This window comes from Benincasa hispida, chromosome 3, assembly GCF_027475165.1.
Source record: "Benincasa hispida cultivar pf3 chromosome 3, pf3_genome.v1.1, whole genome shotgun sequence".
NCBI classification, from domain to species: domain Eukaryota; kingdom Viridiplantae; phylum Streptophyta; class Magnoliopsida; order Cucurbitales; family Cucurbitaceae; genus Benincasa; species Benincasa hispida.
Window position 1 is genome coordinate 14,452,830 of NC_143480.1, and position 26,145 is coordinate 14,478,974.

The 26,145-nt window shown below is 36.7% G+C and overlaps 2 protein-coding genes across 2 annotated transcripts; one reads left to right on the forward strand and one right to left on the reverse strand.

The window, feature by feature from the left end:
- The first annotated feature begins 916 nt into the window (after window positions 1–916).
- LOC120072513 (uncharacterized) lies at window positions 917–2,219 on the forward strand. Its single transcript, XM_039024891.2, has 2 exons — window positions 917–1,164; window positions 1,505–2,219. The coding sequence occupies exons 1-2, from the start codon at window positions 1,150–1,152 to the stop codon at window positions 1,922–1,924; spliced, it is 435 nt and encodes a 144-aa protein (XP_038880819.1). The 5' UTR covers window positions 917–1,149; the 3' UTR covers window positions 1,925–2,219.
- Window positions 2,220–3,298: 1,079 nt separating this feature from the next.
- UPL5 (ubiquitin protein ligase 5) lies at window positions 3,299–9,129 on the reverse strand. The gene is made up of 3 exons (XM_039025867.2): window positions 6,860–9,129; window positions 4,225–4,814; window positions 3,299–3,765 (listed from the first exon to the last, which is right to left on the reverse strand). Exons 1-3 carry the CDS (start codon window positions 8,775–8,777, stop codon window positions 3,502–3,504), a joined length of 2,772 nt encoding a protein of 923 aa, XP_038881795.1. The 5' UTR covers window positions 8,778–9,129; the 3' UTR covers window positions 3,299–3,501.
- Between the last annotated feature and the right edge of the window lie 17,016 nt (window positions 9,130–26,145).

The following is a 26,145-nucleotide window of genomic DNA, read 5'->3' on the forward strand; positions in this document are numbered from 1 at the left end:
GTTAATAGTTCAATCCATAGTTTAAAATTTTGGTCGAAATCTCGAGAGAATCGAAATTTCTTTTGGGAGAAATTTTGATTTTTTTTAATTTCTCAAAAATTCTTGAAATCGATATTTCCATCGATTTTTTTTTTTTTAAAACAATTAGTTATACTAACTCAATGAAAGTTTTTTTTTTCTTTTACCATAAAAGAACTTCATTTTCAAGAAACCCTCAATTTTCATTCAAATATTTTCCAATAAATTTTCACAATATTTCGCCTCAAACTCGAATTAACGTGGATTCTCTAATATTTCTCTCTTTTCTTTCAAGCTCCATCTACTTATAGAGTTTTCTTTTTCTTCATTCTTTTCCATTATGTCGTGTTATGTTTAATGTTATAGTTTTTACATCCCTCTTATGTTTAATTTTATGACTTTTCTATCTTATTATGTTACATTACGTTAGTTTAATACTATATTTTTTTTTTCTTTATCTAATTCATTTTATAATAAACAATTTACAATTATTTTATATGCAAATATTTCATATTATTTAATTTTGTCATTAATTTTCAATATTTGATATTATTTTATAATTTTTTTTCATTTTTTAAAAAATTTTTGCTCTTGACTCAACATTCAATATACATCTAAATATTGTCTTCTTTTATAGAAATGATTATTAAAAATTGTCAATTATAGTCAAAATCAATCACAATCAAATTTCATTAACTAATTATAATAATTTTCATTAAGTTTCATTAAGTTTTCCGAAATTTCCATCGAAATCAGTATCTTCATAAAATCAAAATCTTGATATTTCAAAACTCGTGGAAGACTATTTTTCCGATACCAAATATGTATTATTGAGTGTTTTAAAAGAAATAAGTAAAGGTAGACAAAATTAATGTCCTTTCAAAAATGTCAGCAAAATGAGGTGGCAAAATTACTAAAGATTCTTTAGACTCCTCATGGCTCTCTTCCTCTTTTCCCCAACCTCATCATATTTTATTGCAATCCTTCATTTTTCATACACCTATATAAACCCTCTCTGCTGCTTCTAACAAATCAACTTGTGCTCACATTTTTAGTTTCCTCAAAAACTCATCTGAGTTCATCTTTTTAACTCTCTTCTTCACTTTCTTTTCCTTCTCTTCCATTTCCCAAATGGCCACCATTGAGGTAATTCAAGCTTTTTATAGCTCTGAGTTCAGCTTTTTAGTATTTGGTTCAGATCAAACCTCTTTCAACTCTTCTTTTTTGTTTTTCTGTTGACATTCTAACTCTCCATTTCTCTCTATATATGTAAGTTTGATCAAGTTCCAATTGATCTTGCAATGTGGGATTTTTCTCATCAATGCATTGAAATGATCTATATATATTGAATCATATTCTACTAACAAAAGAAAAAAAAATTAACTAATGGCCTTTTCTCATATGATCAACAATGTTTTCCTTAAATAATCATTGCTAAAGAGCAAATTCCAATTTGATAATCAATTCTGTGATCTGGGTTTTGTAGGTTGAATCAGCCCCTGTGGTATTGCCAGAGCCTGAGGCAGCTCCAGTGGTTCAAACTGAGGAGAAAGTTGTAGAAGAGCCAGTGGCTGAAGCCCCTGCTGAAGAGCCAAAGGAAGAAGCTGCCCCTGAAGCTGTGAAGGCAGAGGAACCGGCACCAGTCGCAACCGAACCGGACGTTGAAACCAAGGAAGTGGTAGAGGAAGAGACAAAGCCAGAGGAGGCTGAGCCTGCAGTCGGTGCTTCCGAGCCCGAAGCACCGGTTGAGGCCGAGGAGAAGGAGGAAGAGGCTAAAGAGGAAACAGTGGAGGAGAAGACAGAAGAAGAAAAACCTCAGGAGGTGAAAAGTGAAGATGTTGTTGAAGAAGAGAGCTCAGAAGCTGCAGCACCAGCTGAAGAAGAGAAGCCAAAAGCGGAGGAATAAAGAGACAATTTAATGGGAATGTTAAAAGTTGGTCGGAGGAGTTAGTTTTATTTGTTGGTCTCAGTGTTTGGTTTATGGATCGAGGCAAAGTCATGAGGGTTGGGAGTTAAAATGACTGTATTTTCATAGTGGCAACTTTCAATTTGAGTCGAAAAGAGTTTAAAACACAGAGTTGGAATTTAAGGTCTGCCAATATGAGGATATGGATGTCAGTCCCAGAAGAGTCATTTCATTCACTATTCTGTGTGGTTGAATATGTTGTTCTCTAGCTTTGAATAAAATCATATTTTACTAACTCTTGTGTCTTAAGTTGTCCTTTCCCTAACAACTTACATAGTTTCTTTTGTTTGTCTTCTCTTATTCAATGATCAATCTAAATACACTTCAAATTAGTGCGCATATGGACTACCTTCATTTGAACATTTAGTGAAATTGGAATAACCTTAGGAAGTGTCTACAAATGCACTCAAATACAATTTCAATTTAAACTATTAAAAAGTCATTTCAAACAAATATGCTAATGTTCCTACTTAAATTACAAGTAGGTTTTATTTTATCATCTCTGTAGAAAAATCTTCACCATAAACTAAGAATAAAGAAGCTATACAAGTGATGATATCTTGCCTTGTTTCTTCTTGTTTTGGTTTTATTGGATATTGAACGTTTATATTCACGCGAGCAACATCTTACTACATGCTTTAATATTTTTAAGAATGTATTTAGTACATCTCAAACAATAGCTATCTTTATCTTTGTGCTATGATGAAATATAAAGAAATGGAACCCAAGTATTACTCATAAATCTGTTGATCCCTAATTGTTCATATAGTGAGCTATATAGTAAGCTTTATTTGTCGGGGATTAATTGATTGAGTTTTTAAGATTTGACATGTCAAATTACTTCAGATTCAAATTTAAGCATTTATTAAAAAAAACAAGTTCAATTCTACCTAGTCCACATATTTTATTGTTTGTAATAAATTCTATTTTTAGTTTTACATATAGTAAGTAATCACCTTGACATAATTTATTCAGTTTAATGTTTATATGGCACATTGATCATATCATTTAAGAATTACACCCAAAGTCAACCACAATTCATTAGCTCAACAATCCATTGACGTATACATCAAAGGCTCAAAGACGTCTATTAGAAAATTTTCTTTCAAGTACAGGGATTTCATAGGCATAATCTAATATTCAAACCCTAAAAAGACTTTTTAATGCACATGAACCAAACTTGTAATCAGAAAATATGGACATAATGAGGCTGGATCTATATTCAGCTTCTATAAACTTGTACACGCAACACAGTAGTACTTACAGTTTCAAAGCTTCAATCCCTAAACCAAATCATAGGGAGAAAAAAAAATCTAAAAGCAGATAATACAGTTTATTAAAAATTAACAAGTACAGTTAAGACCTTAAGAGTCACAATAGCGTTTAATCACAAAACACAGGTATTACCATTCTTTATCTGTGGATTCTGTACAAGGGCAAGAACAAAAATATGTGCAGACAACAATATACCATCAATTTACTGGGACTGAAGTACAAGCAAGCAAAAGGGGGTTACGTTACCATGTACCAAAGCTACATCCAACATGCTCTTGAGTGATAATTTGAAGGCGACTTTTCATGATAGACCTGGAGGGATAAGGAGGGAAGCATAAACGGTAAAAGCACGTATGAGAAGAAGGAAGATGATCATATGGGGATGAAGATTTATAAATGTACAGCTTTGAAGACAAGCCACTGAAACCCTGAACTGGAAGGTATTTCATTGAGGTCCAGAAGAACAGAAGATTCTTCCTCTGCTCCGGCATCATCCCAGACACAATCTGCCATCACAAGTGGGGAAATTCATCGTTTATATTACAAAATCGACAAATAATAAAGATCGACACAAATTTATGTGGTTCATTACAGTGTGTTAGTTATATCCATAAGGAGAGATGAGTTTATTATTAGAGAGCAATATTAGATGAAACAGATTGAAGGGGGTGCCAATAGGGTTGGATGATCTATATATGCTTGGTCATTCGGAATGTTAAATAATAGATCCAATGGTTTATATACATGATGTACTTGCATATGATTGAGATGAAATCTCTCCTATTAATCCATCAAAGTTTCATTTACTAGGTGAATTTTTGTGAAAGATGACAAATTAATGCAAAAGCTTAAAACGAGATGTGGTAAGGCAACCAATTGTGAAGTTATGGGAAGGAACAGCAGGCAAGCCATGCAAAAAAAAAATGATGATGATAGCTACTAAAAACCAATTCAGAAATGTATACCTTCCAGAACCAGGATATCTGAGGATCAGTTTCTTTGTAGCCATTGTATTCAGTGTGCGCCTTCCAATCCCCAACAGAGATTGCACTTTCACTCCCATATAGCATCCAATCGAGATCTTCAAGCTCTAGGCTTTCGAAAAAGCATTTATGTGTTCTTTTGTCAGAAAGTATATCAGAAAAACCACTTGCAAAATATGATATCTGCTCAGAGACAGATTTCATGAAGCGGTTATCTATTAGAAGCTTAACATATTCCTCACGATTCTTACTATTGACAACCATGTCTTTGCCTCCAGGGCAAAGATCCACAACTTTTCTTGTACCTAGCTCCTCGAAATCACTAACAAATGTAAGTCCTAAAGCATCTGAATCAACAAGCTCGGCGTCCATATCAAGAATCTGCTTACAGCTATTGTACAAGCATGGATCAGCATCTCGTATATCTTCCAAGGAAATACGCATTCCAGCCAATTGCAAGAAAAAAACACGATCAAAGACAACACCAACTTGCACTTTATACATCAAAGCTAGTGCGATAACTCGGCCAGAAAAATTGAAATAATTGAGATGCATAGGGTCCACCTTCGAAGCTGCAACATGTAATCATCTGGTAAAGATACGAATAATTTGCCTCGAATGTTTGTTTCACACAAGATTTATAGACAGCACCATAACTGAGTAGAGGCACAATGCACTTATGGACCTTAAATCTCAGATGAAAATAAAAATGCTATTTCCCACTTACTTTCACTTTAAATACTACTTCCCAGGTACTTTATATGGCTGTATTAAAAGAAATGCTTTTATTTTTCATAGAGTGTAAACTAATTATTAACCAAGGATAGGTCGTAAACTTCATATTTTTCAATTCTACTCGTAAATTAACAAATGCATTATGATTAGGAATAAGAGATACTATCTGATAGCAAAACAGTTAATAGGGGTGGTAGGGAGCGCAGGTAATAGGTGGGAGGAATAGCAGATCAATGAATCCATTTCCACAGGAATAGCTTATTTATTTTCTGTTATCATTCTTTTTAATATATAAATAAATAAATAAAACTAAGCTTTCATTAAAGAAAAGAAAAGAAACGAATACAAGAGCATAAAAAAAATCAAGCCCACCAAAAAAAAAACCCAACTAAAAGATGGAGCTCCAATTAAGTAAAATGAGACCTAACAAATAATAACATAAAGTCTTTGTCACCGACACCCAGAGAGAAATATTGAACCTAACAAGGGGCCAAATGTCAAGGCAATTCCTCTCCAACTCTCTAAAAGTTCAATTATTCCTCTCAAATATTGAAACTATTTTTGTGTCCTTAGATTCCCTAGCTCCAGCTCCCCAGGATTTATCGATTTCCCCATCACCTCCCAACTCAAAAAGTGCGTGCTTCTCCCCTCATCAACCCATTCCCATACAACGTTCCTCACAGGCTTCTTATATGGTGTTACAAACCGAACAGGGGCTCTAATAAGAGAGAAAAATAGGCAGGGATACCACTCAACAGCAAATGAATGAGGGCCAGTCTACCACTCTAGGAAAAGAAGCTCCTCTTCCAAGTGGCCAGCCACTTCAGCACTTTCTCCACGACAAAATCCCAAAAGTGATGAATAGTTCTCACTCATATAGCTATACTTCTTTCACTTGTTGCGGAGTGAAACCTTTCAACGAAGTTGATCTTTTGGAAACTTTCGTTGGAAGGAATATCTTATTTCCTTGACTTTTGCAAGTGTCTTAGATCTATTGGAATGAAATCTTTTGTGTTTCTCATCCAAAAAAGAAATCTTTAACCAAGTTCATTATCAATCACTTAACCTAAGATCCTACAACTTTCCCACATAAATTATATAGCTTGAGGATTAATGACTTGAATCTAAAAAAAGGGATTAATAAGATACATGAGACAAATTTTCAGTCCTCAAGTTTTTGTAACTCTTTCCTTTTCTCCTATGTGAAAAGAACCCACGATTCGACCTCTAACTTTAGAATGGATATTTCCAGGTGTTCAAAGCAGCAAATCTGATTTCAGATCTCACAGCCACCAAAATTAATAAAATATGTCCCTAAATCATTGTTTTGCCTCACTTTGCCTAACCAATTCATCTAGCATCAAAATTAAACCAGTGATTAAATGTTGCAATAGATGCAGTGACTGAAAGGCTAAAAAGCAAGCTGACTGCAACCAACTACTCTCTTAAATTATTATTTTTTTAAAAGGGGGGGGGGGGAGATGCTGTGAATGACATTAGAACTTGCTCGTGCACACAGTTGATAAGGAAAATACTTAATGATGGATCATGGATAACTTTTAATTTGTTTTCTGCAAAATTGAACGAAATGAATGATTAACCTATATAGTCCATAGGTGTAGTTGAAAAATAACGGTTTCATAAGCACTTGTCTACCTACCCTGCCTGGCAAAAACAACTAAACTAACTTATTCATGCAAAATGAAATTCAAATTCATTCTGCATGGCAAGTTCCCCACTTCGGTGGATGAGCAAGAACTACTGTAACTTACTACAAATGGAACACATTTAGGCAACTTCTGCATTCTTGGTTACTCATTTACATTCAGAAGAAAAAGTACCAAATAAAACCTACTATCAAAGAAATTGTCAGTAAGCTCACCAGGGTTGGGAAAGAACCTTCTTCGATCATTAGGACATGCAACAAAAAGGGCATTTTGTGGGTTAAAAATAGCCTTGCAGACCAGCAAAAACCACTCTCGCAAGACACCAGGACCTGTAGCTTCCTCATTTTTGAATTCCATAAATAGTCCATGGCGTAGAGCCTCAACACTCGCATTTGTGATGTACTCAAATGATTCTTCCAGTAACTGGGACCTATCAATCAGCATTTCCTGCAGTTCCTCATAATCCTCTGTTGGTTCAGGAAACATAAGCATTGACAGATGTCTTCTAGATTCTGAATTCATTATATCCTTGTGGCAAAGAATCCACATGTAATCATCAGTTCGCTTTGCAAATCTAATAATAAGCTCACAAATAGAAGATTTCCTTGACCTCATGGTTGCCCAAAATTCTTCTTCAAGACCCTGGAAAAGACGAGAGATGTCATTCAATTCTTTTAGAATTGGAAGATACTGAGACCATCCGGTATAGGGGACTACACAGTCCCCTTTTCCTTTATCAATCAAGAAAGCTTCCATTCCATGAAGACATATATCCATCTTTTTCGACAAACCAAGATATATATTACGAAGAAATTCACCCTCTTCTCCATAAGAAGGATCTCTAGAACTTCGCGTATACAGTGGCACAAGCTTGGAGCCATGAAAATTCAGTTGCTCCTGAATCGCATTGCGCAAAGAAAGTGAAAATGCTGTAAAATCCCGAATATCAGTCACCAAAGGCCCTGCACTTGTGGGAGACTGTATGCTTGAACATAAGTCTATGGACAATTTATTCGCCAGTTCATTAACAAATGGAAGAAGTTCGGGCGTTTCGATGGGTCTTTTAACACTTTCTAAGCATCTCATCCCACGAATAATCCCATCAGTTTCCAACAATGATCCAAGAGTACTGCGACATAAAACATATAAACTCTCTTCCGGCGTTTCTCTCCTAAGCAAATTACAAAATTCTAATACTATAATCGCACAACAGTCATGCAACGTTTTGGGAACTGAGTGACGAAGCAAATCCATAAAATGCTTAATCAAATTTTCAGCACACTCTTTATTACCTTTAATCGGAGACAAATAAAGCATCACTAGCGCTGCTGGGGCAGAGAGTGACAAGAAAACCTGGAGTTGCTTAATTGCTGGATCTAAGTCCGTTTCCGTAGCCAAACTTAAGAAATCGGTCATCAAGGTAGTGATGATTTCCAAAGCAGAAAACACAAATTCGCCTCTATAAAGTCGTAGAACCAACGAAACCATGTCGTCAACAATCTGCCAAGCTTTCGGATGCTCAGTACTCCTCATGCGACCAACTAATTGCAGCTCGGCATTGTTCTGTATCGAACACTCGAGGAGTGACTGTTCGTGCTGGAGTTGCCTTCCCCTATATATCAATCTCTGCTCGAAAATTGGTATACGCGTAATAGCTTGAATCCGCTCATGAAGCGACATCACAGTATCGTTAATATTCGCAAGCATTACCATAGTATTCCCAACTGAGATCGTTCTGACAAAAAATTGCAAGTCGTACGGAGAGAGAATGGGTTTTGTTGAGGTTTCTGCCGCCATAGAGGTCGAGGAATCATCAAAACCCCGATGGTCAAAGTCGGAGCTAATTCCTTCACCCAGCCGGCCATCAGAAGAGGAGTCCATTGCACACGTTTCCCCTTTCTTCATCCTGACAGAAACTAAGTCAAACAACTGAACGTCCTCGTCCTCGTCGTCGAAACTAGGACCATAGTCATCTAACTTGCGCTTGGACAAGACGCAAGGATGACGATGACCTTGAGAGTGGTGGCGATTGAGCTGACAGTGTTCGACGTCCGTGTAGGAGGCGGAGGAGGCGGCAGTGCCGGCGGTGATGTGTACGCGATCGACGGTGGCAGGAAATTCGGTGATAGACATTGAAGGTGGGCCACCCACCACCAAGTAAGACAAAAAGATGATCACAGTGAGGAATACTCCGCGTAGGAGGAGAGAAAGTAGGGCGGACGGCGGAGACGGCGATCGGTGGCGGTCGGAGAGATGGTGAAGAAGGAAAGTCGAAATGGTTCACCTCAGAGGCGTCATCACCAACCACACCGAAATTTCTACGAATTATTATTACAAACTTTCTTATTCAGAAAAAAGGATAAAGCTTCGGTGCGCAAGTTGTACTATAACTTTACTGTAACTGTAATTTGGTTTATGGCCCTGATCTTTCCACGTCATCACTCTTCTTCATCGCCCCTAGAAAACAACCGCCCGGATTTCAAATAAGAATTACATTAAAAGATGCCGCCCTTTATTACAATACTTTAGTTGTAATTAAACTTGAAGTCCACGGTAAATTGCAATGCCCTTTTTTTCATTATTCAAAAAAAAAAAAAAAATGCCTTGTCCGTTGGATTTTCCATACTCTTTTGTAATAATAATAATAATATTAATATTAATATTAATTTTGGTCCGAGTTTAATTACTTTCAGTTTCCTTATCTACAATTTTCTAAATTTAGTTCCGATTTTTTTAATCAATCTTAGATTTAGTCTCAGTGCTAATTTATTTTTCACTCTTTTTTTCTGTTATTTATAGCATTTTTGCCACAAATTTTGAAATTACCCTCTAAAACTTAAATTAAATAATTAAAAAAATTAAAATTGAACAAAGTTGATAATAGGAACTAAATAACATTTTAGGAAAATTTCACCTATAAAAAAAATATCAAAACTGTTATAAAAATAGTAAAAATATTGATAGATACTAATAGACTTATATCAACGGTTAATTTTTTCTATTGTGTAAATAGTTTTTATTGTTTTTTTTAAAAAAAAGTTTCCTATTATTTTAATGAAAAATGGAAAGTTAATTAGTGACGCCGTTAAATTTTCATTTATTTTCCCCTACTGTTTGGAACATATTCTTACTAATTTATTTTAATAAAAATAGAATATTTGAATATGAATAAATTCTTTATATCGGTTAATCTCTCTTTCCAGTATGACGGATGATATTTTTATTCCTGAAATTTCCATATAAATCTTGAGTCTTTCCTCTTTTTATCATCTCTCCGTAATATTTCAAATATAACAAACATAAATTATTATAAATTGTCTACTGATATATACAGGTAAGGAATATTTTGTTATGTCTATAAATAATTTGGCTCGTTTATTGTATTTGAAAACAACCAATATTTTTATTAATATTCTTAATTAAAAAGATATATACAAAAAATCTGACATATATACAAAACTACCAAAAAAACCTTCAACTTATATATATAAAAAAAAATGTGTATACTTCATTCATTAGAAACAACTCTCATCGAGTTACAAACAAGATGATCATGCCAAATCACAAGTCTAACCCAACACTTCTCTATTAAAAAATAAATAAAAAGAAATTACTTTTGATACATGGATGAAAACTTTATGTAGAATGATCACCTTATTCTATTTCATCTCATCTCCAACACAATACTCTATATTTTTTGCCTCTATCTTTAATACGTCCTTATTTTAAGAAAGTACTGTCACAAGAATGAAACCATTAAATCTAGAGTTGTCCAAAAAATCTATGGGGCATGGAGACCCACCCCGAATGAGACAAGGAATCACTGAATACACAAGAAATGGGTAAGAGAGTGAGAAATTTTTTTCTATTCGCATTTCGGGGCCAAGAACAGAGAATATGATTCTCGACCCCTACCCCACCCCGTCCCAACTTTTGTGTATATATATATATAGATATTGGAGGTTTTCATTATTTTTGTTTAAAACTTTATTACTTTAATTTCTTAAATATTGTAATATTTAAGATATGATGTTCTAATTGTTGAATTTTAATTTATGAAAATTATGAGAATCTAACATTTTAATTATATCTCTTTAAATTGAATGTGTATTATTGTCTTTATTACTAAAATTGATAATATTTTATTTAAATGAAAGTTATATCGGATATGTTTAAGGAATTGTTAAATATATATATACATATATATTTAATTGAAAATTTAAAAAAAAAAATCGTTAGAAAAAAATGATTGTGGAAAAATTTTCCCTTGGAGAACCCGATCTTGTCAAATCCCCATAGGAAATCCCCGCCCTGTTCTCCAGAAAAATTTGTGAGGATGGGGAATAGAATAAGGGGACGGAGACAGGGAAGGCTTCTCGTCCCTGCTCCGCCTCGTGGACATCGAATCGTATTTCCGTTTATTGATAATTTAAATTAAAAATTTAATGTTTAAGCAAAATTTACCTAATATTTTTGGTGAGTCCTTTCACAGAGTCTCCAGAAACCTCTTGAACGAAATTCAAGAGGCTCAACTCAATGTTCGTATTTATACTAGTCTTTGTTCATTTTTTTTCCTTTTTCTTTTTTCTTCTTTTATTTTTTTGAAAGTTTATTTATACTAATCTAAGGCATATCCTTTGTCATGCTTAAATAATATATATTATGATATTTATACGTATACTATACTTAAGAACTTTTTATTTGATTTAAGCTTTTGGCTTAATCAGATAATTTAAGCTGATTAAACAATTTATTAGTTTCAAATAATTCCTAGACTGTAATCGTTATTCAAAAGTTTGTTTTAATTTTGATATTTTTGACTAGATTCATAATTACGTTAAAAAAATTGATTTTGGGTTTTTTTGTTGCCAGATTTAATTCAAGATCAAATAAATTCACTCAATCATAAGAACTAAGATCATGCAAAATGGTTAGAATATGATGCAAGTAAAGGGAAAAAATTATTAAATTTCAAAAGACAACTTTTTGTACGAATGACCAAAAAAAAAAAGAAATAGCTAAAGAAATAGTTGGAGAATTTAAGTGAAATTACTAAAAAGAACCTCGTGCATGTGGAATAGGCTCTCTCGTTCTCTCGCACTTTGGTGCTTGTTCTCGGTTTGCAGCACTTGGATAGTGGGGGAAAAGAAGAAGACGGTCTCGCTCTATGCCGAAGAAGTTGCGGTCCCACTAGAGAAAAGGAAAAAAGAAAGAAAGATTTCAAAGGAAGAAGATAAAAATAAATTAGGATATTTGTAAAATTAGTGTAAGCAAAATGTCAAAATTATTAGGTTGAAATCTTATTTTGGTCCCTGAACTTTAAATAATGTTCTACTTCGTTCCCTAAACTTTTTAAAATGTTCTTTTAGTCCCTAAAATTTGAATATTGTTTTATTGTGGTCTCTAAACTTTTAAAATTGTTCATTTTAGTCCCTGAACTTTTAAAAGTGCTTTATTTTGGTACCTGCTATATTAAGATTTTGTTAACTCCTTAACAAACTAGCGAGGTGATTTATATCTTTGGATGACTAGGCTAACAAATAAGTTAGCTACGCTAAAAAAAATAAAGTTTCAATTTTGAATAAGGTGGCAAAGTGGGAGAATTTAAAAGACATTTTTAGTCAAAACTTTGGCCCTTCAGTATTTTGGCATATTGGTTGTTGGCATTTTACTTCACCTTCATCTCGCTCAATACATGTAGAGAGTATAGTTATCCAAAAATATAAGCCCCCTCATATTTCTGTTGAAAAGTTAAAATAATTTTAACAGTAAGGAGTAAAATAAACACTTTTAAAGGTATATAGACTAAAGCAAATGTTTGTGAAAGATTAGGGATCAAAATAAAACAAGATTCAATATTCCAAAACTAAAATAAGATTTAAACCAAATTATTAAATTTTAAAGGGAAAACTACTTTTTTAATCCTAAGTTTTTGGGAATAGGTACATTTGGTCCCTAAAGTTTTGATTTGGCCATTTTAGAACCCCACTTTTGAAAAATAGATTAAAAGGTCCCTCTTCTTATTTCTACCTTAATTAAGTGTTTCTCAATTATTTGAAATACATATTTAACTTATTAAAAAAATATTTTTTTTCTCTCTCACTTTCATCTGCACCTTCCCCTACCATTCTTCCTCGTCACCGCCCCTAAACCTTTAGCAAAGTTCCAATTTCACCTCTTTTCTCCCCCTTCTACCATGGAAAATTTCACAAAATAACCCAATTCTAAAAAATTTTCTATGAATAACATATTTCTAAAAACTTATCTATGATTGACTTTTTGGCCATGTGAAATATCAATTTTACCCCCAATTTAAAAAAACTCTTCAAATTGCGCCATATTTCTTCTTCCTTCAACAATTTCAGCTTTTCATTCAATATGTATTCAACACTAACATTCTACCGACGTATTTATTCCTAATTAATATTCTACTAATAGCATTAAATAAAATTGATATCAAGAATGAAAGGTCATTCTCAATTATTCATTTTTCGTCGAATTCACCATGAAGTTCTCCCATTGTTCTCTCAATGTTTCAGTACAACATCCTCATTGTCGATCACTTTCATCTTTGTTCATTTCATCGTGTCTTTGGGTATAGAGCAAGATTCATTCGTCAGATCCAGAAATAGAGAGAATGTAAGTGATATTCTACAGTATTTCTTGTCCCCCAAATTATTTAGAATTGAATGAACAATCGTATAGTAATATATAGCGATCGTTCATTACAATATAAACGATCGTTTATATAAATATAAACGATCGTTTAGTATGATATGAGCAATCGTTTAGTATTATATAAACGGTCGTTTAATACTATATGGACGATCGTGTGTATAATATTTAAATGATCGTCTAGTATTATATAAACGATCTTTTATATACTACTTCACGATCGTTATTTATAGATGATTGTTGGTTATTTCTGTGTGAACGTTTATTATTAATCGGTTCAACATATATATACAGTGCAAATTAAATCCAACAAATTCAAGTATAGATTACCATATATTTATTAGCCCACAATTGGGCAATGTATTGTTTCCTAAATAATTCCAACATACTACAAACTTAGTACAAAAAATGTCACAGTCAAGAGACCTGCCCTGTTGGAGAGTTGTCTTTAATCTCTTCACTTCCCATGGCCCGTACTTGAATTTTCTATGTCGCTTGTCATATTCAATGTAAAACAACATTGAAGGTATTGATCTGACCACCAGCTGAAGATAACCATCAAGTATATCACTACCTATGTAGTTAGGTATGAAGCCAAATACATATACAGTGCACGTTTGATGTTGATTAACCCAAATATGAAGTCAACATTTATGCATGATGGTTTATATTCTTCGTGTTGTTCAAGCATATAGTCAATGAAGTAAGGGGACCTTGCCCAAAATCTCATATGTAGTTCCTGATCCAACCAATCTACCATTTTTCCATCTTTCATTTCCACACCTTCTGGCCAGATCTTAGAAATAATTCCTTCTGGCGATATTATTGCATCCTGAGGCAAAGCAATACGTAAATATAAAGTTGAATGAAGAGTTATTATGATGTCAAATTTTATATATCGTGAAATGTAACGCAGATTTTATACTATGACGCAAGTCCATGCCATAAACTTAATGACATAGATTCATGTGATGATATGTGATACTACTTCTAGATATGCGTTATTAATGAATGTTCTTGTAGTATGTTGTGCGTTGTCACAAGTTTCCTTGCGTTGAAACCAAGTATAATTTTACTGCAAATTTCCCAGTGTGATCCGAGGTCTAACACAAGGACTGTTTGAGGTTATTGCGTTATGTTTGTGATATATGCGACCAAGGGTTTTTTTCAAATTAATAAAAGAGTTTTGTGTACAATTAATCAAACATGCGATAAAGTAAAGTAAAGCGGTAAAGATGCGATAATAAGATAAATTGTGATAAAGTAAACCTAAGCTAAGATGATACAAGATACAGGTTTCATGATAGAAGATACTGAGGTCAAGGCTGGCTGTGAAGATTATACAAAGATCGTGTAATATGGTGACAAGTCTTATATGAGAAGCAGAAAGAGAAAAGATAACTAATATAAATAGCGCATGTTCCTTAATTGCGTTAAAGATATAAGTATTATTCCGCTTTTCCCTTGTCATACACCTCTCAATGATCGGCCGCGTTCCCACATCTCTGTGGGGAAACAGGGACGAACGTAATGAACGCAAGGTTGCTTCCATCTCTGGAAGTACTTTAACGCATTATTCTAACCTTCTCTCGACAAATCAGAATGACATCTTCACTTCTGCTCTCACAGGTGAAGATGTTGTCTAGCATGCCTTAGCTAAACACATTTATCTCTTTAGCACAGATTACTCGTTTAATCCATATTAATTACCAAGGTATTAAGAAAACTTCATGGAGAAAACGATTAATGGAAGAACGGAAATAGACAGAGAAGTGGGAATGGAAATGATCGAGACATTCAATAAAACTATTTAGCGTTCGATACATGATTTGTGAATGAAGAGATTAAGAAGATGAAATACAACTGATGAAATAGAGTTAGAAACAAATACAAATAAGCGCCAATGTCTTGGCGCCGGTCTGGATGGAGATTTGCTGGCCGGTGTGGATGGAGTGAACGGATGGATGAGCTTCCCTCTCAGGCTTGCTCAACCGGTAGCAGGGATCTAAGCACAGAGCTTCATGGCAGGGATCTAGCATATTCGCACTGAGACTCACCTCTCGGCCTTGTCTCTTCTCTTCCCAGATTTCTTCTGATCAGTACTCAGCTCAGCCTTTCTCTCAATAATCTAGCATCAATTAGCCCTCATATCAATTCTACCCATATCAAGTATACCCGTATCAAGTATACCCGTATCGAGTATATCTTCTCTGAATTCTATGGGGGTATTTATAGGTGAAAAGTTTTGACTCTTGCTTGTAGGCCCCACTTATTATTATGGAAATTCCGAAGATGGAGGAATAAATATTCCTTCTGTTATGCAATCAGACCGTCAAATCTGCAAAACGGTTAGTTGTACACGTGTCACAATTCTCCGCGTTTGCGTTACTCAGCTGCATCTTTCAATTGGTCGCTCGCATGCGGTTTTGTTTTTATTACCACATGCGATTGAAATTCAGCTCGGGATCGACTAACGCATTGCGCCGTCATTACGTTAATCATCTCTTCATTGTGGTTTGACAGGCGCAATGTGATAGAGATGCGTTGTTCAGTTTCTCGTTGAGCCTTGATCGCAAGCGGTGACTTAGTTTCTTGCAAAACACAGTAAAAATATCCTCTTCTACCATCTTGATGATGTTAGTGGGTGTAATTGCCATAATTCATAATTATTGTATTTCTGAGCTAATTTTCATACAATCGACGCATATTTCTTCTCTTTTGGCCGCAATATCTAGATAAGGAAACATAAATAACTTGTATTTCTACAAGTTATCACACCCCCAAATTGAGATATATGCTTGTCCTCAAGCATATCTTCTACTAAGATAATAATGCTAAATTCTTCTCTTATATTTTTGCATCGATTGGCTGCTCCGAATATTACACTTAGGCACATTTCTTAACAACGCAATTTCCTTCTATCCTTGCTAATTCTGAACAAAGCCCTACTTTATTCTTCTATGTAATAAAATTCTGCTCAAAGACGCTTTTTTTTTTTTTAAATAGAATATTTATCTCTTCTTTGTCAAAACAACTTGATACGTCTATATGCGGTGGTCAAATATTGTGTCATTTATTAGAGACTGTTGGTCATGATTACACCCTTCGTTTTGGTTTGTTACCATGGGTGTCATGCGAACATCCAACTATAGTTGTGTGCCAATTTCAACTTTAACTCATGATATTCAGAGGAATTGTCTTTTACACACTTATATATATATATATATATATATATATTTCTCTTCATACTGCGTTGCTCTTGGAAACTCACCTTCGTTTTGGCTTGCTCTTATGGGTGTCATACGAATATCCAACTATGAGCAGGCTCCTTTCACAACTAAACTCTTATCAAGTTGGGATTGTTTTTGGGGTTTTTCCTTGCACTGACATTGAAGTTTTGTATAATTTTTTTTTGGAAATATGAACGCATTTTCTTGAAGATCGCATATTCTTGATCTTATCTGCTCAGACCTTCCCGACCCCCAAATTTAAAGATGAGCAAGATCCTCATTGCGTTGTTTGGATGGACTAGACAAACACTTAGAACAAAAATTTCAAAAAGAAGGTTTGAGCAGAACTTTGAAAGATAAAAGGTAAAGTACTGCTAAACTAAGAATTAACTAAGTGTTAGGCAGAATTTACAAAGTATGGGACATGTTTCTAAGTATAAACATATATTACATCATGGCAGCGCAATGAATAACGCAAAAGTAAAAGATGAAGAACATCGCAAATATTGTCAATGGATGATAAAGAGAAAGGCAGGGGCAAAAAGGAGTGAATATGTACTCATTTGTATTGAATATTAACAAAGTATACAAATAATTAAAAATTAACGCAATACAAAAATTGCCTATACAAAGAATCAAAGAATTTCGTTAATTTAGAAAAATAATGAATTGAATAAAAGTATAGAATGGCTATATAAAAAAAAATAGAATGTCAGAATTATTGTTGAGGAGTCGGAGGGTCTGGAGGAGGGTTTCGCGGTGATGTAAAAGAAGTCTCTTCAAGAAGCAAGTGTTGCCTGAGATGCGAGGGCACCAATGGACCATGAAGGTATGCTGTGAGAAAATTAAAGTATTCATGGTTGCACTCCGCAAGTTGTCTTTGGTGGCGATTGATTATATGAGTGTTGTGATGTATGTTGATCAACGCCTCCCTTAATGTGGCAACACTGCACTGAATACCATCAACTTGCTCCATAACTGCATCAAACCGCTGGTCGAAGTAGGCTTATTATTGATTGAAGAGTTGCTGCTGTTGGAAGAGAAGTTGTTGTTGTTGGGTCAGAAGTGACCGCATTTCTGTTAACTCGGTAGCCAGAGAGCTTAGGGAGGGTCTTGCCTACGATGTCTCGCCAGCATCGTTTTAGGGTGCCTTCACCCAAATCGTGTGGGTCATCAATTTGCGGTGATAGAATGGAAGGTTGTGGTGATGAGACTGAGGGTGAAGTTAGGGCTGTTGGGTGAACAATTGAAGAATTAAGAACGAGAAGAAGATTGGTAAAGTGTTCAAAGAGTGGAGAAGAAGGTTGTACGGGTGGGCTTGGAGGGCTTAGAGGGCGAATTACCAAGGGCAAAGAGTCCAAAGGTTCTGGATCATGCGTTGTTGACTCTTGGATCTTTTCTTTTCCTTTGTCTTCTCTGCGTGGTCTCTTAGGCTTTGGTCTCTGCGGCGCATTAAGGTCGATTGCGGGCCTCTTTAAGGGTAGCTTAGTGCAATGGGGGGAGTCTTTGAGGAGCAACCTCAAGATCTTTATGTTGATGAGGCCGTGGACTTCAGGCATAGGCTCTTCATCAACGCCTATGCTCATTGATAGGCACAGACTTGAAACAGTCCACGGAAAGAAGTACTGTCCTTGAATATGCCCCACCAGTGCTCTGAGTTGTCTTGCGATCAGTCGCCCTACGTTAATCAGTATGCCGTGTGCAATGCAATATACAGCCATGACTCTATCCCTTGATACAGTCTTATCATGTGTGGTTGGGATCAGCCGCTTCTTGACCAAGTAGACCTAAAGCCTTCCCTCCAGAAGCAAAGACTTGGATGCCAGGGTGCGGATGCCCTTAAGTGAAACTGACCACTTCGTGCCCGTTTGCGTTAATACTCTTAGCGCGTCCTCCATCTACTGCTCCGTGGGATCATCAATAATTTTGTTCCCCGATGCATCTGGGTTATCCTTCATTTGGTATATCTCATCAATGTCCCTTGCGCTGAAGAACACCGTTTCTCCTTTGAAGGTCACTGCATCCCTGATTCTGTGTAGATACCCTCCGTAGAAGTCTCTCACCACCTACGGCACAATAATGGTTGGGCATTGGCAAAATATGTCCCAGCCATGTTCCACAATCACACTTGTGATGAGGTCAGGTAGTGGCATTGGCGCAGGATAGAAACCCATCTCTATCAGCATGTCATCATTCTTTTTTCTCTTGGATGGACGCTTCCTTGCCAACATGGGCTCGCTACTTTCTACAATTACTTTGCCCTTTTCTTTTGCCAATGCAAGGCGGGCTGTTTGCCTTTTCTTCTTCTCCCGCCCTTTATGTTGTTCTTTCTTCTCGTGTTCTGCGTGTTCTTTACCCTTCTTCTTTTGTAAGCGCCGCCTATTAGCTTCGCGCTTCTTCTCTTTCTCTTCTTCCAATCTCTTCTCCTCTTCTTCTTTCTTCTTTTTCTCTTCTTCTTCTTCTCTTTCTTCTCTCTCGAACTCTTCTACAAACTGCTCGGAGGCCAGCAACAGACGTTGTTTCTCCTCGCGCCTCCTTATCCCTTCGACCCTTGCGAGCTCATTATTACTGTGCATTTCCTCATCTTGCAGTCTTCTCCTGCGATTTCCTTATGCCATGATGAGTTTTGCGCGCTCCATTTTCTCCTGCTTCTCCTCCTCTTATTTTCTCCTTCTTTTCTGTCCTTCTAATGCGATGAATAATCTTTGAGGGTCAACAGTAGACCTTTGCGGCATATTCTCCCTGCGACGCTGCATCAGGGGGGTATTTTCTCCTTCTTCGTTTTCCTCCGTCGCAACCATTTGTGTTGTTTCAGGTTGCACCGGCTCCATTAATTGCGCTGTTTTTCCGCTGTCCTCCTTTACAGAGGTTGATTCTCCATCCTTTTCCAGGCTCGCAACCCTCTGCTTCTTTTCTTCCTCTTTTCTTAGGCACATTTCTTCACACCGGCACATTCTTCTTTCTTCTTCCTTTCCTTCTTTTCTTTATTCTTTTTCTCCTTGCGATGACGAGAAGACTCCGCCTCTCCAACCTGTCTCCCTTTGCTTTTTTTCTTCTTCTTTTTCTCTTCAACTACTTCTAGTTGCATCTCCACTGCAACCTCATCTATCGCAACTTCAGCCACCGCAATCTTCTCCTCCGCAACTTTGAAGGTTCCATCATAGGTTTATGCGTTGCCAGTTACCTCGGGAGTCTTTAAGGCCAGAGTGCCTCTTCCTATCTCTTCTTCGTTCACCACTGCCTCCGACACCACCATCTCTTCATTCACCACCACCGTCACCTCCTCCGTCGTTAGTGTTTGGTTTACAACCCCTGCCTTGGGTAATCCCCCTCCTTGCTCCAGATTGCTCAGAATGTTACCAAACACCTTCGTATCATCACGTCTCTTCTTCTCACTCTCAGTTGAGACAGTAGAAGTTGGAACTGGGGTGCTCTCAGTGTTTTTCCCCCTCTTGAATTGAGGAGGTCTGACGGTTAAGAAGTTTCTTCAAGTTCTATTGGCGATTCTCGGGACGGTGTGGGGTTGGGCAACAAGTCTGCAATTGGCAGCAAGGAATTCTGCCTCTTGCATGGCAATTTGGTCAGAGGAAGGGGTTGATGGTGAAGCAGAGTGTTGGGAAGCTTGGTCAGCCATGGATGATAAGCTTGGGAGGATTGGAAAAATCGTTGGGTTTCTGGGAAGAAGAAAGCTTCATATGCTGGGCGCTAGGATTTTCAGTTTTCAAAATAAGGTAAAGAGTTCACAGATGGGGAAGGGTTTCTATTTATAGGTTGGGCCGTAGTGCGCCCAATGCAGTTTTTTTGGTGACAGATCTTGAGACACTCAAAAGGCTCATCGCTCGAACTTCCCTCATTTATGAAATTTCAGAAAAACGTCCTTTCGTCTGCAGAATCATCATTGCTTTGTGATACGAAACGATTGGACTCCTCCAATGATAGAAAGAATTTTCTTTACTGTTTTATTCGATTGAACGCAAGGTAAAAATTAATGCAATATGTTCACCAATGCAACTGCATCTTTGCAGAGGACGGGCAATAACGCATGCATCCCCGCAACACACCCCTTAACTAAACACATTTTTGGAGGATCGGGTGCATGGTATGGCTACCAGTGCAACACTACCTTAACATAGTGCATTTAGCCAAGGACGGGCAACGGACATATACGCATGCTACACACCCCTCGGTTTCAATGCATTTGAGTTGGATGAACGAAAAGCGTATCTTGTTGGTTTAGGATGCGTCCATCATCGCCTTGCATACTAGATTTTGATTGCTTCATTTTATTTATTTTATTTTATTTTTAACGCAAGTTGCTAAGACTTATGGCACTAAATTTCCCTTTATTTCTCAATCATTCACCAATTAAGGACTAACGCATTAATTACAAAAAAAAAAAAAAAGTTAAGAGAATTAAAGACGGTACAAAAATAAATGCAAAGGAAATAAATGAAGAATAAATTCATAAAGTCAAGAAACGAATTAAATGAAGAAGTAAAGACAAAATTCAGGAATTCAATAAGACGCGAATTTAAAGAAAGCATTAAACATAGATGTGAGATATGGACCGGAAGATGTGTTTCTTTGAATGAGCGAAATCTATATCTCTGCAGGCGGTCCGGCGTGCCTGCCTAATGTCCTAGGGATATTGCTCCTTTCCATTGGATCCTGTTGCTTCTGAGTTGCTGGGCAACGTTCCTGGTGCTCTATTTCTCAGCTCAGATGCCAACTGGCCCACTTGGATCTCTAAGTTTCGAATTGAAGACGCCTGCGCCTGTATTACTGCGTAATTCTTATCCATGTATTATTTCAACAGGGCCTCCAATGAGCTTCCAGAGGTGTTTGATGATGAGGGTTGCTGGTTATGCGATTGCCTTGGTTGCCCCTGGTTCGAGTTATGGTGAAAAGAAGGATTTTCTCGACTGCCACTCTAATGGTTGATTGGCCCCCCTTGGTTAGGATTGCCTCCCCATCCGAAGTTAGGATGGCTTCTCCAGCCAGGATTGTAGGTGTTGCTGAAGGGGTTGTTTTGGATGACGCATACTTGCTGGAGATTTGATAGGCACATTTCTGCTACATGAGCCCTTCCACAATTAACACAACTTATTTAGGCCACTTGAGCCAGCATAGCAAGTTGGGCTGATTAGGGAGATGGCTCCTTGATTAATTGCCATTGATTGAAGGATCGAGGTCACCGCGACCATCTGAGCAGCCAACGTGGTCATTGTCTCCGCAGGGACAATGGCAGTTTCATTCTTTCTTCTTTCAGCGCCTCAGCCTCCATAGCCATCATCAATCCAATCATCCATGTTTCGCGATATGCGATCAAGGATGACCTTAGCCTCAGTATACGTTTTGTCCATAAAACCTCTCGCCGCGGAGGCGTCAGCAATAACCTGCATCGATCTATTCAGGTCGTTATAAAAGGTCTCCATCAAAATGCAATCGGGTATCCCGATATGCGGGCAGTTTTTCACCAATCTTCTAAATCGCACTCAGGCGGTGCTCAGGGTCTCATTCTCCATTTATTCAAAGTTTAGCACGTTCTTTCGTCGCTTTGCGTTGACGGCAAGAGGGAAGAATTTCTTCATGAATCGTTCCACTAGTTGATCCCATGATGTGATCTCGTTCGGCTCCAGTAAGTGAGCCCACATTTTCGCTTCGTCCCTCAAGGTGTAAGGGAACAAATACAGTCTAAAACTCTCTAGGGTTACGCCAGGTAGTGAGAAGTTGCCGCACATTTTGAAAAAGTTGGTCAAGTGGGCATGCGGGTCTTCACCTTGCAGACTCCCAAATTGTCCTGCATTTTCGATCATTTGTAGCATGACCGGCTTTATTTTGAACCTTGCGTTCTCCTCCACAATAGGCCTCAAAATCCCAGGCGAAAAATCATACAGGTTGGGTGCCGCATAATTCCTCATAGGGATGTTTCGATCAGCAGCCAGGAACATAGGATCCTGTGCTGGTCGAACAGCCCCTTGATTTCCTACGGGAATCACATTGTCGTTATTATCTGCCATACTCGCTGCTTTCTTTCGCCTTATCCGATTCTGACATGCCCGTGCGCGAAAGGTACGCTCGATCTTAGAGTCAGCTTCAAATTTTGGTTCAGCACCAGTACTCATAAACCGTCAAGCTGCTCTCCACGTTGAACAGCCAGTACAACGAAATCTGTCTTGCAAAATACCACAAACACACTCAAACAATAAACCGTTAACTAATCCTCGGCAACGGCGCCATAAACTTGTAATGCATATTTTGTACTATGATGCAAGTCCATGCCATAAACTTGATGACATAGATTCATGCGATGATATGTGATACTACTTCTAGATATGTGTTATTAACGAATGTTCTTATAGTATGTTGTGCGTTGTCACAAGTTTCCTTGCGTTGAAACCAAGTATAATTTCACCACAAGTTTCTCGGTATGATCCGAGGTCGAACATAGGGATTGCTTGAGGTTATTGTGTTATGTTTGTGATATATGCGACCAGGGTTTTTTTTTCAAATTAATAAAAGATTTTTGTGTACAATTAATTAAACATACGATAAAGTAAAGTAAAACGGTAAAGATGCGATAATAAGATAAATTGTGATAAAGTAAACCTAAGCTAAGATGATACAAGATACAGGTTTCATGATACAAGATACTGAGGTCAAGGCTGGCTGTGAAGATTATACAAAGATCGTGTAATGTGGTGACAAGTCTTATGTGCGAAGTAGAAAGAGAAAAGATAACTAATATAAATAGCGCAAGTTCCTTAATTGTGTTAAAGATATAAGTTATGTTCCGCTTTTCCCTTGACATACACCTCTCAATGATCGGTCGCGTTCCCACATCTCTGTGGGGAAATGGGGACGAACATAATGAATGCAAGGTTGCTTCTATCTCTAGAAGTACTACTCGTTTTAGTTAATGCATTCTTCTAACCTTCTCTCAACAGATCAGAATGACATCTTCACTTCTGCTCTCACAGGTGAAGATGTCGTCTAGCATGCCTTAGCTAAACGCATTTATCTCCTTAGCACAGATTAAGTTACTCATTTAATCCATATTAATTACCAAGGTATTAAGAAAACTTCATGGAGAAAACGATTAATGGAAGAACAGAAATAAACAGAGAAGTAGGAATGAAAATGATCGAGACATTCAATAAAACTATTTAGCGTCTGATACATGATTTATGAATGAAGAGATTAAGAAGATGAAATACAACTGATGAAATAGAGTTAGTAACAAATACAAATAAGCGCCAACGTCTTGGCGCCGATCTGGATGGAGATTTGCTGGCCGGCGTGGATGGGGTGAACGGATGGATGAACTTCCCTCTCAGGCTTGCTCAATCGGTAGCAGGGATCTAAGCACAGAGCTTCATGGCGGGGATCTAACAGATTCGCACTAAGACTCACCTCTCGGCCTTGTCTCTTCTCTTTCCAGATTTCTTTCGATCAGTACTCAGCTCAACCTTTCTCTCAATAATCTAGCATCAATTAGCCCTCGTATCAATTCTACCCAAATCAAGTATACCCATATCGAGTATATCTTCTCTGAATTCTATGGGGGTATTTATAGGTGAAAAGCTTTGACTCTTGCTTGTGGGCCTCACTTATTGTTATGGAAATTCCGAAGATGGAGGAATAAATATTCCTTCTGTTATGCAATCAGACCGTCAAATCTACACAACGGTTAGTTGTACATGTGTCACAATCCTCCGCGTTTGTGTTGCTCAGCTGCATCTTTCGATCGGTTGCTCGCATGCGGTGTTGTTTTTATTACTGCATGCGGTTGAAATTCAGCTCGGGATCGACTGTCGCATTGCACCATCATTGCGTTAATCATCTCTTCATTATGGTTTGACAGGCACAATGTGACAGAGATGCATTGTTCAGTTTCTCGTTGAGCCTTGATCGCAAGCGGTGACTTGGTTTCGTGCAAAACAGAATAAAAATATCCTCTTTTACCATCTTGATGATGTTAGTGGGTGTAATTTCGATAATTCATAATTATTGTATTTCTGAGCTAATTTTCATACAATCGACGCATATTCCTTCTCTTTTGGCCGCAATATCTAGATAAGGTAGCATAAATAACTTGTATTTCTACAAGTTATAATGAAGTTGGAATCAACCACTGTGAATCGGTACTTGCACAGATCAGGTCTCGACTGCAATTTATGATGCATGTGTACCAATAAAAGATCCATATTCTGATCTAAACAGAAAACAATGTAAGTATAAATCAGATTTTCTAAATGATCGCTTAGGTGTTCTTACAAAATCGTTGAAGATTTACTACACAATCATTTTCTAAATGATCGTTGACGATTGTCGAGGATTTTCTAAACAATCGTATAATATTTGCTAAACAATCATTTGGTAATTTCTAAATGATCGTTTAGGATTGTTTTAAGTGATCGTTTAACATTTTCTAAACGATCATATGGAAATTTTATATGTTGTCGTTACAGAATTACTCATGTCCTCAATCACCCATATGTTCTGCTCAAGTGTTTTAAAGAACTCCTTGGTTCGGAATGTATATACCATCACTCATTCCTCATTTTTATTTTTTGAATGGCTTTTCCATTTTTTGTATGCATTCCATAACACATTCGGGATTGGGAACAATGAGTCATAGGAACTAATGGTTCTTATGGAAAAGTCAAATATCGGAACCAAGGGGTTGAGATTGATAACACTGGTGGCTAGTTTCAATTCCACTGCAGGTGCTTGTGGCTAAGACTCAATTACATATGGTTGAGCTTATTGGTAAGATTTTGAAGGTGATTAAGGGTGTGGATCACTTGATGTGGTTGAGGATCACTTGAAAGAGATGGTTGATGATCACTTAAAGGATGAGGATCATTTGAAGGTGGTTGAGCTTCTCCCTCTCTATTACCAATTGTATGTGACTTATTCCCCCTTTTCACATCATCAGGTGAAAATTTGGTTGAGAGGTCATTTTTCTCCTACATTTAAATTGTAAATCAGTCAGATAATAATGTCCTTACCTTGATTTCAATTTAAGATAATTAATTCATACAACGACCTTACCTTGATTTCAATGACTTCCTTTTGAGTTGCACTATCCATAACATTGGTTGGATCCAAATCGAAGTGGCTCCTAAGATTGAACGATTGTATTGGGAGTTTAAGTCTTTCATCGACTATTACTTCTGTCGTCTTGTGTTCAACAACCACATATTGATCACTAATCAATTTGGACTGCTCATCATGGGGGTTCCTTCATTATTATTATTATTACCATCATCATGAATCCCTTCATTATTACCATCATTATTATTACCGTTATAAGTCATTTCGTTGAAATCCTGAACAAATCACACAAAATATACAAGTAAAGAAGTGATCATACATGATTATATAAACAATCATTTAAGATTTTCTACACGATTGTGTAAGATTTTCTATATGATCGTTTAAGATTTTCTACACAATCGATTAGAAATATCCACACGATCATTTAAGATTTTCTAAACAATTTGGATTTTCCTGAACGATCGTTTAGGATTATACAAACGATCGCTTAGAATTTTCTCGACGATCGTTTAGGATTATATACATACGTACCC